Raw genomic sequence first — 12,014 nt, 5'->3', positions numbered from 1 at the left:
GGTGCACGTAGACATTTTGGGGCCCTGGCCTCCTTCAAAAGGCAACACATACCTACTAACTTGCGTGCATCGGTTCACGCGTTGGCCAAGGCGTTCCCTCTTCCCGACATCCGTAGTGAAACCATCGACAACGCCTTTGTTGCCGGCTGGGTCTCCCGCTATGGTGTCCCATCAACTACCACCACCGGCCGAGGTCGCCAGTTCGAGTCGGCACTCTTCAAGAACCTTGTGACCCTTCTTGGCACTTACCGCATTCGGACCACAGCGTACCACACCATTGCCAACGGGCTTGTTGAGCGTTTCCACCGCTCCCTCAAGACTGCACTCAGGGCACAGCCGGACGCTACCCATCGGTCCATTTCCCTTCCGTTGGTTCTGCTGAGTCTTCGGGCTACTTTGAAGCAGGATCTACACTGCACGCCCGCAGAGATGGTCTTTGGTGCGTCGCTCCGCCTGCCGGGAGAGGTTTTCACTGATTCCGAATCATCACCGTGCCCTGATCCACCCGACTACCTGACCAAACTACGAGGTTCATTTCGCTCACTTCGTGCGCCCGCACCACGCTGTCAACAGCGTGCGGATGCCCATGTTTCCAGCGAGCTGACAACGTCCCCCTACGTTTCTGTCCGCCGTGACGCCGTGCGCAAACCACTTCAGCGCCCGCATGACGGACCCTACCGCGTCATCCACCATGCTGATAAGCATTTCACCGTGGATTTGGATGGCAGACACGACACTATTTCTGTTGATCGCCTCAAACCAGCGTTCATTGAAGAGCCGCTCTCTACAAAAGAAGACAAAACGACAATACTAAGTGCGGATCACCCTCCCCAGCCACCCTAGTCGCAACAGACAACAAAACCCACACGACGACCTGCAAAAGTATCCTTCCTGCTCACACCACTGCTCCGCCACTAGAGGGGGACCTCCTGTAGCAGCATCGACGCAGCGAAGACGACGAAGCACCACTCTGGGGCTCACTGCGCGAGCTTCGTGGCGTAAACAGTCAGTGCTCCCGGGAGCTCTGAGCGTTCGGCCAGGAATAGCTGCCGCTGGCCCGTCAGCTGCTGACGTGTTCCTAATATATGTGTTTCCTCGTGTGTTTCCTAATATATGTGTTTCTTAATATTTCCTCGCGTTGCCACACGTATTTGCGCTAGTTACTTGAAGAAAATACATTTCTCCTCAGCTGGCACCACTTTTTTCTTTTCTATCCTTCTTTTTCAGGATTTTCCCGGGAGCCCACTTTCACTCCTGAAAAGCAAGGTGGTGCTACTGGCCCCTGCATAATGGGGGTTTCAAGCTCATGTCAAAATCGACAAGGCTGTTCGAGTTTAATTAGGAGCACTAGTAAACAACTTGGTTGACACCCTACATGGTTCGAGGGTTAATTCCTTCAGCGGATTGTGCTTGCTGTTTTTGCTAAAGTGTCTGGTTACAGCGAGAATACAGCAGGGACCCATGAACAGTCCACGTCGGTGCAGTACATCCCTGAAAAAACAACAAACACTTATAACAGAAACACTTTTTATTACATACCAAGTTCTACTTATGTGCGTGTTACTTTTACAGAAAATACATATTCTTGAATAGCTTGACTTGACTCCTGTTAAATCAACCCTTGCACATTTGTAGTACTGCAAGCTCTGGTCGAATGAACCACGTTACCTTAAATTTCTATTTCCTGAAAATAGTCCACTTGCTTTTCGGCGCGGAATCGTGCTTCACTTCCTTAGCAGAGCTGTTTTAGCAGAGCAGTTTTTAAACGCTGTTACAGCATCAGATTGCAACCCGATACCAAACAAAAGAAGTCAATTTAACAGCTTACTGCGAAACTCCCCAAGAAAGGCGGTTGCTCAGACTGCAGCATCAGACTGCAACCAAATAATAAAAATAAGAACTCAATTTAACAGCTTACTGCCAAAAGACCGAAGAAAGGCAGCTTCACAACTTGCTCAGTCGTTACGTCTCGCCTAATGATTACTTTAAGCTGTCCTGTACAATGTTCATAGGTCAGCCTTACCTGCCAGATAGCAGTAAGATTACCCGATAAGGTGGGGTTAAGCGTACCAAGTGCGCTTTTTTTCTGTAGCAATATGTGGATGCGTGCTGTGACCCGTAAGTGTGGCCGAATTATGCAACACTGAGATGTTATGAAAATCAACTATACTCACATTAAACACGAGAATAAAACTGACTCCTTCTGTGACCTATTTATGCAACGCAAATTTAAATTGACGACATATTTATTGCATACCATTCAAAGTGATCATATTTCCACAAATTTCAATGGTGATACCGAACAAACCGAAGGCAGGTATAAGAGTGAGCAAAGCAAAATCTGGCGGCATTGTGGAACTACACACACTGACACACCATGTACCAAACTTACTGAAGTAATTACTAACGCAATGCGATATGCCAGGCTGTTAAAATTCTACGCCGAATGCCGCCCATTTCCCCGCTGGTGATGAAGCACTGACAGTCCTCGGTGACGATACTGCAGAAATTGGCGAGCTAAATTCTAAACCTCGAATTTATGGCGTTTCTGTTTTTCGTCGGCATTGGAAATACAGCCACTTTGAGGGCGTCCGAGCCCACTACATAACTGATGCAGTTCGACAGCACACAATACAGCGCACAATCTAAAAACCTGCCCAGACATAACACGCGTCGCTCATTTTTTCCAAACGCGCTTTCGTCTACAGTGTAGCCATATGCAGGTGATCCGCGTCTAAGAGCTCCTCGCGCCATGAATACCAGCGTAAAGACAACAAACCAAAACCCGAAGTGTTGTTATCGCCCCCTGTGGCTTCCGATATTTTTCTGCAGTTTCCGCGCTCACCACAGCATTATTGATGAGGCTACGGCGAAGCTATATCACAGCCCTAACAGTGGCAGTTACAACTGTACGACTTTCCTGTCACAGGGGATGAGAGCCGCAGCAAGGTGCTTGCACTTCTCAGACAGCTCTGGAGCGCACGAGCACTTCCCTTACGCGATTTTTGGCTCAATAAAAAGGCAGCTTATACTGAGCAAAATGCGATGCGGTTTTTTGGTCACACCGGACGTTTGCATGCACATAGCGACGATCTCGTCTGTTTTTATCGCCGGGATCTCATACTCCAATCAAGATAAGGTCGTCGGCTGAAATAATTCGCTCTTCCTCACCAAAACAACGCGAATCAACGCTGCAGTCTACAAATCTTAGTTCGGCAACAAGCGGAACATCGAGAGGGGACCTGTTTTGCGACGCCATATTGATTGTGTTGACTCATGTTGCCAGACGGCATCGCGGAACGTGGAGTTGCCAATAGTAGCTGTGTAGAAAAATAATATTTAACCGCGTAAACACAAGTTCAGATGTGCAGCAACTGAGACATGAGGTAGGGTTTAGAAAAGGATATTCAACACTACAGCATGTTCACGGCATCATAAAAATATATGAGGAGCATTATTAACGTTGTTCAAGAAATTTATATACTACCGAAACGTGTTCGATTCAGTAGACACCGCAGGAATACTGGTAGCGTTGGGAACAAAAAATATAGAAGTCTAACATCAGGCCATTTGAGGACATATACAAGCAATGAACGGTTGGAATGATCCACCAGAGAAAAAGAAAAAGAGTGACACTGCAAGATAATATTGTCAAAATTTTTCACACCATGTTGGGGAGGGAAGTGCACTAGGTTTGGCTTGGAGACAGCTATTTTACGGCTAAATGACAAGTATTCGAGCCATTTAAGGTTTGCAGACGCACGGTCTTGCCCAGTCAGTATGCAGAACAGCTGCAAGAATAGCCCCACGACATGTAGTCAGAAAGCCTGGCCGCAGGTTTAAGGGTAAATATCGCTGAATAAAGATTGGGCAGGAGAAATCAATAGCTAAGTTGACTTGTCGATAAAGACACACTTGAGGTCATCCTAAAGTTCAAGCTATTGGCGTAAGATATAATTCGAGCAACGAGTTAGCATTTGCTTATCTTAGGGCTGTAAAGACAGCTGTTGCCGCCGGAAATTTACCTAGTGTTGGGCTAAAAACACTACCGCAAATTTTATTTCAACAAACGTCTATTCGCTGCGTCTAAGCCTATAGGCCACCCCTTAGCATTAATGTTTAGCATGATGATTTGTCTTAGCAGAGGTCGCACGCCTTGGCCTCCTGAACACGGCCCGCAGTTTTGCGCTGAAATGTGCGAGCCTCCTCTGTTCCAGCGTGATTAGTGGAAGCTTGCTTTATTTATCAGCAGTGCCGGAATTATAGAATATTATTTATCGATAAAGAGCAATAAAGCTGTGTCCAAACAGCGTAGTGAGTCTACTTGTTTAATATGTTTTACATACATACATACATACATACATACATACATACATACATACATACATACATACATACATACATACATACATACATACATACATATGTTTTACATATATGGTTTATTCAACAGTCCACTGACTGGACAGACACAAATGAAATTAAGTAGCATGCTGATTTACTGTGGGGCCAAAACTTTACAATTTACTGTTTGAGTTAATCTCTGCCATTTGTTGCTTTGCTGGCACTTTACAATTGGGATTAGGAGCGCACATAACCATATTAAAGCAGTTTTTAAAGTCAGGATGCTCACTGAAATGGTTGACAGAATTTATAGAAGGCATGCGACAAATTTGAGGGATATGGCTCAAAGTGAAGTGTACACAATCAGTCGTTATCTCCCGGCTTCCTAGTTATCCCTCCTAAAATTCGTTTCCACGCGTAACCAGGTGCGTCATCTTTAGGAAACCTGGAACAACGGCAAATGTGCATACATTTCATATGGATTCTTAAACATCGTACCTCCTGCATTGGACATGTGGACTCCGGCATTTGACTGGTGCTGTTTCTTCAATCTGTTCGGTTTTTTACAAGGTTACCGAAAGACATTCTAAATCTCGCTAACCACGCACGTTCGCAAGCGAGTAGCATACTGTTGATAAGAAATCTGCGTGCACGAGGTAACTTAATTGCTCTCGAAACGCCGCTATCCGCGCACGAGTAGCCTGTTGCTGATTAAAAGAAACACGCGGTCTAGGAAATCGGGATGGCAGATTTGCACGAAAAACCGCGTGCAAGCTAAGTTGAATGGCTCTGCTAACCTCGCCTTTACCACTTAACGCCAATGAAAAACCATGCGAGCACTCGCGTAGGGTCAGGCGCAGAAGAAATATTAGACGAAACTGCTCTGGTTTATGCCCGTTACTGTATGACCGAACATCCTTCATTTAAATTAGTGGGGAAGGACTAATTGCGGCACACATATTGTACCAACGTATCATATAGCAGTCATGACCACTTTTATCACCACCGAAACTATGAGCGACAACATTAGCTCATCTGCGCAAACAAGTGCGTGCGGAAACAAGTGGGTGGACGACCGTTGCGCCGACGAATTCTCTTGAAGTTCACAAGCGGTACTAGCCTGGATAAATAGTGGAAAAGTGTACACTTATAACTCAGTAAAACCCGCGAGATACAAAAACAATATAACTGTTTCCTTCTAACGGTTAAAACGGGATCTCTGGACTCCTAAAAAAAGCCGTGGCACTTATTAACAGATCCCTAACCAATTACTTGTCCCAGTATAGACTAGGTACTTAGTGTTTTTACTAATTGGGCATGCATAAACAAGTAAAGAACTACGCCTGGCAGCATGGAACTGCTTAGCGCCGAGAACTGCATAGACACATTGAACAAGCACAAATCACATTTAGATAACAAATATAATACAGTAGAATCTCTAAAAGGGAAATCTCTTAAAGGCAATTGCCGCCTAAACGAAACAGTAGCCGGTAAGTGTGCTGGTTTTGTATTTAGATAAGGAAAAAGAAAATTTCGGTAATCGGAACTAAAATTTCAACGTCACCGTGTAAACGGAACCGAAAATGAAACTTCTTTTCAGACCCATTGCCATGAGCTTCAGCCTTTTCTGGTACCGGCTGTTCCGTTTTTGCTTTTGTTTTTTAGCAACGTTGGCCTTGTAAGCCGCTCCATGTTAGTAGTCAGCCATGATAGCTTGACGAATGCAACGTCGCTGTTTTTGTTCTAGTCGTTCGGTCTCGATGCAACTCGCAATGTTACAGAGCTTAGCTCTTGTACGGCCGCTCGATGGATTCCATCGAGCGGCCGTGGCTCCTGCCGCCTCCTCCGTGCCATCGTACTCGTGCTTCATTACCGCGTTGCCATCTTCTGAAGTAGGTGGTTCGTAAGAACTCGTGATGTTGAGTCCTCTAGCCTCCATTGCTTCAATGGCGCCTGTACACGATGCTCTTACGTTGGAAAAGAAGATGGACATCTTTCTTGATTTCGACCGCGGCTCTTACACGAAGACGGTGCTCGCGACGAAGCACGACTAAGGGCCGTAGAGAGCATTGTTGCAGAAATGTGCGATGAACAGGAGCATGGCGAGAATGAACCGGAAGATGAATCTGAAGAGATGGCTATATACCGTAGAACATGCCGCAGTTGAAGGAGCAGTCAGCTATGCAGTGTCTAAGACTTTTTTTAGAAGGAAGCAGGATCTGAATCATTCGTACTGCAGAAGAACGGAAAGTTTGGCTAGTTGGTAGGTGTTCATCTTGGTGGAAAACAAAAGCGCTCAAAAACAGGGACGTCAACGTCTTCCTTCGTTCCTGTTTTTTGAGCGCTTATGTTTTCCACCAATCTGAATCATTTGTCGAAACCTTAAGTGGAATGGAAATAACAATGCTGAACGTGCAGTAGCAAGAACTCAAACAAAATCATTGCTGCATTTTTATTGCCCAGTTAATAACTGTAGCCAAATAAACTTTGTGAATACTGTACCTAAACCTGTAGTTTTCCTGCTTCCTGAAAAAATGTCAGCTATATTCGCCTTCTCGTGATTAAAGTTCCGTGAAATGGTATTAGGGTTGTGTACGCACATATATTTAAACTTTTCCACATCTCCCCCAGTAAACAGAACTCCTGTTGAACGGAACAAATTTTTTCGGTCCCTGGAAGTTCTCTTCATCCAGAGCCTAGTTTATAACCAACGGGATGCACGCGGACAGCGAGTATAACTTTTTTACTTTAGAAGTACATCCGGTGTTCTTGCTTTTACACCAAGCATCGGAAATTTCTCTGATCCAGTCGGTGGTCTGTTGCCAAAAAATTATTTTAGCGATAATTTTGGACAAAAAGTTAGTGCCCTTTCACACTGTGAACAACGGTGATTTCCAACGCAGCATGCCCTCCTCGGAGTGCACGAAACAAAGCACGTATATTTGTAATATACGACTGAGCATACTTCCTGCCCAATCACCTGCATTGACTTTTGAAAAGATGAGAACTTTATCCTAGCGGACAAACGTACAGCTGTCTCTTTCCCTTCCGCACCGTAAACATCTTACCGTTTGTGTAACACGCCAACCCAATCCACTCTACAACACAAGACACCGGACCGGTCGCATTGGGCTGTTTGACGGCGACATTGAACGTCACGCCAACACAACGCGCATGTCCTCACAAAGGGTATGACACCTATATCTGCGCGCACCCCCCCCCCCCCCCCTTTACTACCCTCGTCACCCAACCCGTGCTAGGATAAACCCGCAACAAGTCATGAGCGAGTGTTTAGAAGTGAAAGATGCTGTCAAAGATGCCGCTCTGAAAGCCCTTTAGCTGAACGAGTGATACTCACCCACGTCGGCGTTCCAAGCGGGCCAGTTGCTGTTCATCCGGGAGGGATTCGCAGCTACACGACTAGCTGGAAATAAAGGCGGCAACGGCGGCAGCAGCGGATTTCCGTGGTTTTTGCGCCCATTCGCGCTTCTATTCGGGCTGACACTTCGTAAGTTTCCGCTTTTCTTCCTCCAAGCGAGCGACACGCGTCCGTCCCGTAGCGAGTTAACACCTCGAGGGCTTCGACCTCTATAGCAGTGGGCACACACGTGGGTGTTCCTTTCACTGCCTAGTCGTAGGCATCACATTGGCTGTTCAACACACCAACCCAGACCCAAACTGCTCGATTGCGGATGATAGCTGACTAGGCGCAGTGAGCCGTTAGGCTACCGTGTTTAAATCTCCCACCATCGCAGCGGGTATGTCATTGGTAGTGGTGTTTGGCTCTCCTGTGCGTGCATGCCCCCTCCTTTAACCCCCAACCCGTGCACGCCTAAATCGGCAACGGGGGATAGGCACGTAATTAGGCATGAAATACACACCCGAATGGAGAGAGATAGATTTTATATGCGACCAGGCTAAGATACATTATTCTTCTTTCGCCAGAAGAATTATGGCCAGATTGTCAGCGAGGGCCGCCGATGCGACAATGTTGCTCGCAATGGCTTTCAAGCTGAAGAGGAAAAACGTGCTCACGCCGGTGTTCCAACAGAGCAAGTTGTTTCCAGTCGCCAGGGGTACGGAGCTAGTGGGCGAGGTGGAGTTTGAAGCGATAATGGCCGCGGCCACATTCTAGGCGGCGGCGACGGCTGTGGCGTTCGGACGTCTTTACACCCATTCGCGCTGGTGGTGGTTCTCTGCAATCATCTGATAACGGTACTACGGCATCTGACAGCCGACTACACAACTTATGAAAGAGGCATCAGTGGTGGCGAGGGGAATTATCGTTGCGATAACCGCTGTAAAAGATGGTGGTGGTGAGGAGGAGCCCCGGAGCGGCAAATCCGCTTCACAGGAATGAAAACGGTGGGAGGGGGGGGACGGAGGGGAGAAATATACTGCTTTGCAGTAATATGAATTTTAATGTGAGCATATCCAGGCCAGCATGTGGATTTGGAAAAACGTTTTAAGTGTGGTTTCGAGCGGGAAAAGTGCTGTAGTTATTATGTTAAATCATTCATAGAATTTTGTTACTATCATTGAGTGTTAGTATGAAACAAGCAGCAGTTACTACGTGCATGGTCTAGAATAGTAACAACAGCATTTAGGTTGCATACTAAGTGGCAGAGCCTACATTTGGAACATCTTCATGACAGCGCACTTACACACGGACACTTAGAAAAGAGACGAGGAACCACAGCACTGTGGTTTGTCGTCTCTTAATGTCCATGTGTAAGTGCGCTACCATCAAGATCTTCCAAACGCAATACCACCTAGCCCAGTTGTCACTTTTTCTACAGAGCCTACGTACCGTTCTGCGGCGTAGTAAATTTTGTAAAGAGTTCATACAGCCGTTACGACCCTTTTACGAGCTTTTCGTTAAGAGTGTGGCGTCGTCTTCCCGCGATTTGAGCAGCCAAACACGGTGCACGAGCAGACACTTTTTACATCTACACATATAACGCCCAGACAATAGTTACAACGACGTAAGTCATAATGCAAGTGCATTTGCAAGCGTGCATCATCGTCAGACGTACAGCGGGGAGCTGGCGGAATGCGACGGAGGCGATGCGGCTGCTACGACAGAGAGGTTTCTACCTTGGCCAGATGGTGGCCGTCGGCATGAGTTTTAGAGCGCAATCTCTACTTAACAGTGTTTTGTAGGGCCTCCTTGGGCGGAATCACGATAGCCCTCTGGTGACCCTGCGATGTAACTGCCTCTCGTGTATAATCCGCCCACCTCTGGAACTTTCTTGTTCAAGAATTGTTTCAACCTTGCCCGGGTGGCTACGCCGACGTCGATAGACAGACATACATACAGAGCGAACCTTTCGGGTTAGAGTGGGCCAAGAAAAAATATAGGGTTTAAAAATTGGGCGCCTTACAAGGATTGGGCACAGAGGCGGAGGCTTTATTTGATTGATTGATTGTGGGGTTGAACGCGGCGACGCAACGCAGGCGATGAGGTGCGCTGTAGTGCGGGTTCCGGATTAATTTTGACCACCTGGGGATTTTCAACGTGTGCAGAAATCTCGTAGACACGGGCGTTTAGCATTTAGCCTCCATCAGAAAAGCGGCCGCCGCGGCCGGGAAACGAACCCTGGGCCTCGTGCTCAGCAGCACAATGCCATAGCCACTGAGAGACTGTGGCGGGTCAGAGCAGGACAGGATCGGAACGACGCCTAAGGTTAGCGAACTCACGTCTGATGTGGAGGTCAAAAGGTGCGCTCTCCGTAACCTCTCCATCGGCACTCGTTGCGCTGCACGTGTAGTGGCCAGCCCTTCCGGGGTTGACGTTTTGGATGACGAGGAACCGGGAGGAGAGTATCAGCCCAGTTCTGGCCTCCGTCGCCAGCTCGCGGCCGTCCTTGTGCCAGGTGACCTCGGTCAACTGGGAAGAGGGACCCGAGACGATGCATGCTAGGTACACGTCGTCGCCTTCCACGATGCGGCTCTCGTTCAGGCGTTCCCCCAGACGGACAGTGACCTCCAGCCTTTCTGCTGCAAGCAAATACGTGAAAACAGCAACAAATCACAACCTGCTGAAATTCTTTGCTGATGTTGTACAGTACCACTCTGTCTCCTTCTAAAGAAATATTTATTTATTTAGAACACTGCCAGTCTCCACAGAGATCATAGCAGGTGGACACTAGAATATACAGTTAAAAGAGCACTTCACACTTTAAGGATCGTAAATAGGTAAATATGTAAATAGGTAAATATGTATATATATTCTCGTATTGGTAAGGCATCCGAGATCAAATCGGAATTCGGTTCCCACTTTGGACACGTGCTTTCTTGAGCAAATTTAAAAATGTTAACTTCGTTACCTCTAGTAAAACAAGCCTAACCATTCCCCTGTCACCTTTGTCGTTGCACACTGGCGTCCTTTCTGGCTGTATTTCCTCAACGAGGCCCTCATTTCCTATATATATATATATATATATATTTATATATATATATATATAGGGAGCACTAGAACTTTTGAAGATGGTAGAGAACACAAGAAAATAAAATTTTCAACAAGGTAAAAGCACGATTGTTGCCAACGTTTCAGCAAAGGGACTTGCTTTCGTCAGGGCAATCTATCGCCTGGCTAGCACGCTTTATATAGGGGTAGGTCCCCAGGTGAGAGGGGAGAAGGAAAGAAGGAAGTGAAATTGAGAAAGCGGGTTGGTTTGGGAGTATGTCGGGGGAGATATTGAGGGGCAAAGAAGGTTGTATAGTTTGAGCCGCGAAGTAGGTCACAGGCAAGTCAGCCGGGGGTTGATATTCGGGCAATTTTTGGAGAGAAAGGATGAGAGGGTGTTTGTTGACCCGCCGCGGGGCATACCGAAAGGTTCTCAGAACCGCCGGAAGTAGACCAGGCGGTTAGATTGGGGTCCTTATCAGAAACTATCTGCAAGCCTCAGGTGAATAGAAAAGGTAGAGAAGGGGGAAATAACTAGGTCAAGGAAAAAATAAAAAAAGAGAAAAAAACAGGGGGGGGAACCACACAAAACCACACACAAAAGAAAAAGCAATGACCCAGAAACTGAAATGGCACGTGTCACCCATGGCAACATTCCTGTAACAAGCCTGTCCTGAAACTCAAAAACGAAAAGATAAAGTTAGAGTGACGTACGGGGCACGAGATACAGCGGAGTAAAAAAAAGGGAAATAAAATAAATAAAATGAAATTCCAAAAGCAAAGGTTGGAGGGATGCGGGCGAGTATTAAGCTGGAAGCTAAGGAATGAAAATAAAAGAAATTAGATGGCCAGGTAAAGACCAGAGGGAGGGGTCATAGTCTTTGGATAAAGTACATGCAAGACAGTGCCTAATGCTACATTCCCGGTGAATATCGCAGGGATTCCAAGTTGCCCATAGACGCATTAATTCCAGAATTGCTTGGGTTTGGGCGAGTTGGTTTTTCATATCGACTTGAAATTTCAGCTTGAACAAAAAAACGATAGGACTTAGGAAGGAAACACGGACACAGTGCTGACTATCAACTGAGTTTATTGACAAAAAGCGGGAACATATATACATGAAACATTGCACAACATTGGCACAGCGCGACACTCTTTTTCCGAGATTAGTTAATGGGATATTCGCTAAGCAGTTCCAGTTCTTTCTTTGTCAGCGCCACGGAAGCTGTGCTGACGCACTTGTTACCTTTCTTGCTGATGG

General features: G+C 46.6%; 1 protein-coding gene across 1 annotated transcript in view; it reads right to left on the bottom strand.

Annotated features, from left to right (window-relative positions):
- The window catches only part of LOC144158340 (neural cell adhesion molecule 1-B-like), a 60,621-nt gene that overhangs the window by 31,193 nt on the left and 17,414 nt on the right, over window positions 1-12,014 (bottom strand). Inside the window, exon 2 of the mRNA XM_077689161.1 lies at window positions 10,045-10,344. Within this exon, the coding sequence (XP_077545287.1) occupies window positions 10,045-10,344 (300 nt within the window). The remainder of the gene's footprint in view (window positions 1-10,044; window positions 10,345-12,014) is intronic.

This window comes from Haemaphysalis longicornis, unplaced genomic scaffold (assembly GCF_048455015.1).
Source record: "Haemaphysalis longicornis isolate Haplotype H1 unplaced genomic scaffold, Haemaphysalis longicornis Haplotype H1 scaffold_10, whole genome shotgun sequence".
Taxonomy (NCBI): Eukaryota; Metazoa; Arthropoda; class Arachnida; order Ixodida; family Ixodidae; genus Haemaphysalis; species Haemaphysalis longicornis.
Note: the sequence above shows the minus strand (reverse complement) of the source record. Positions and strands in the feature narration are given on the sequence as shown.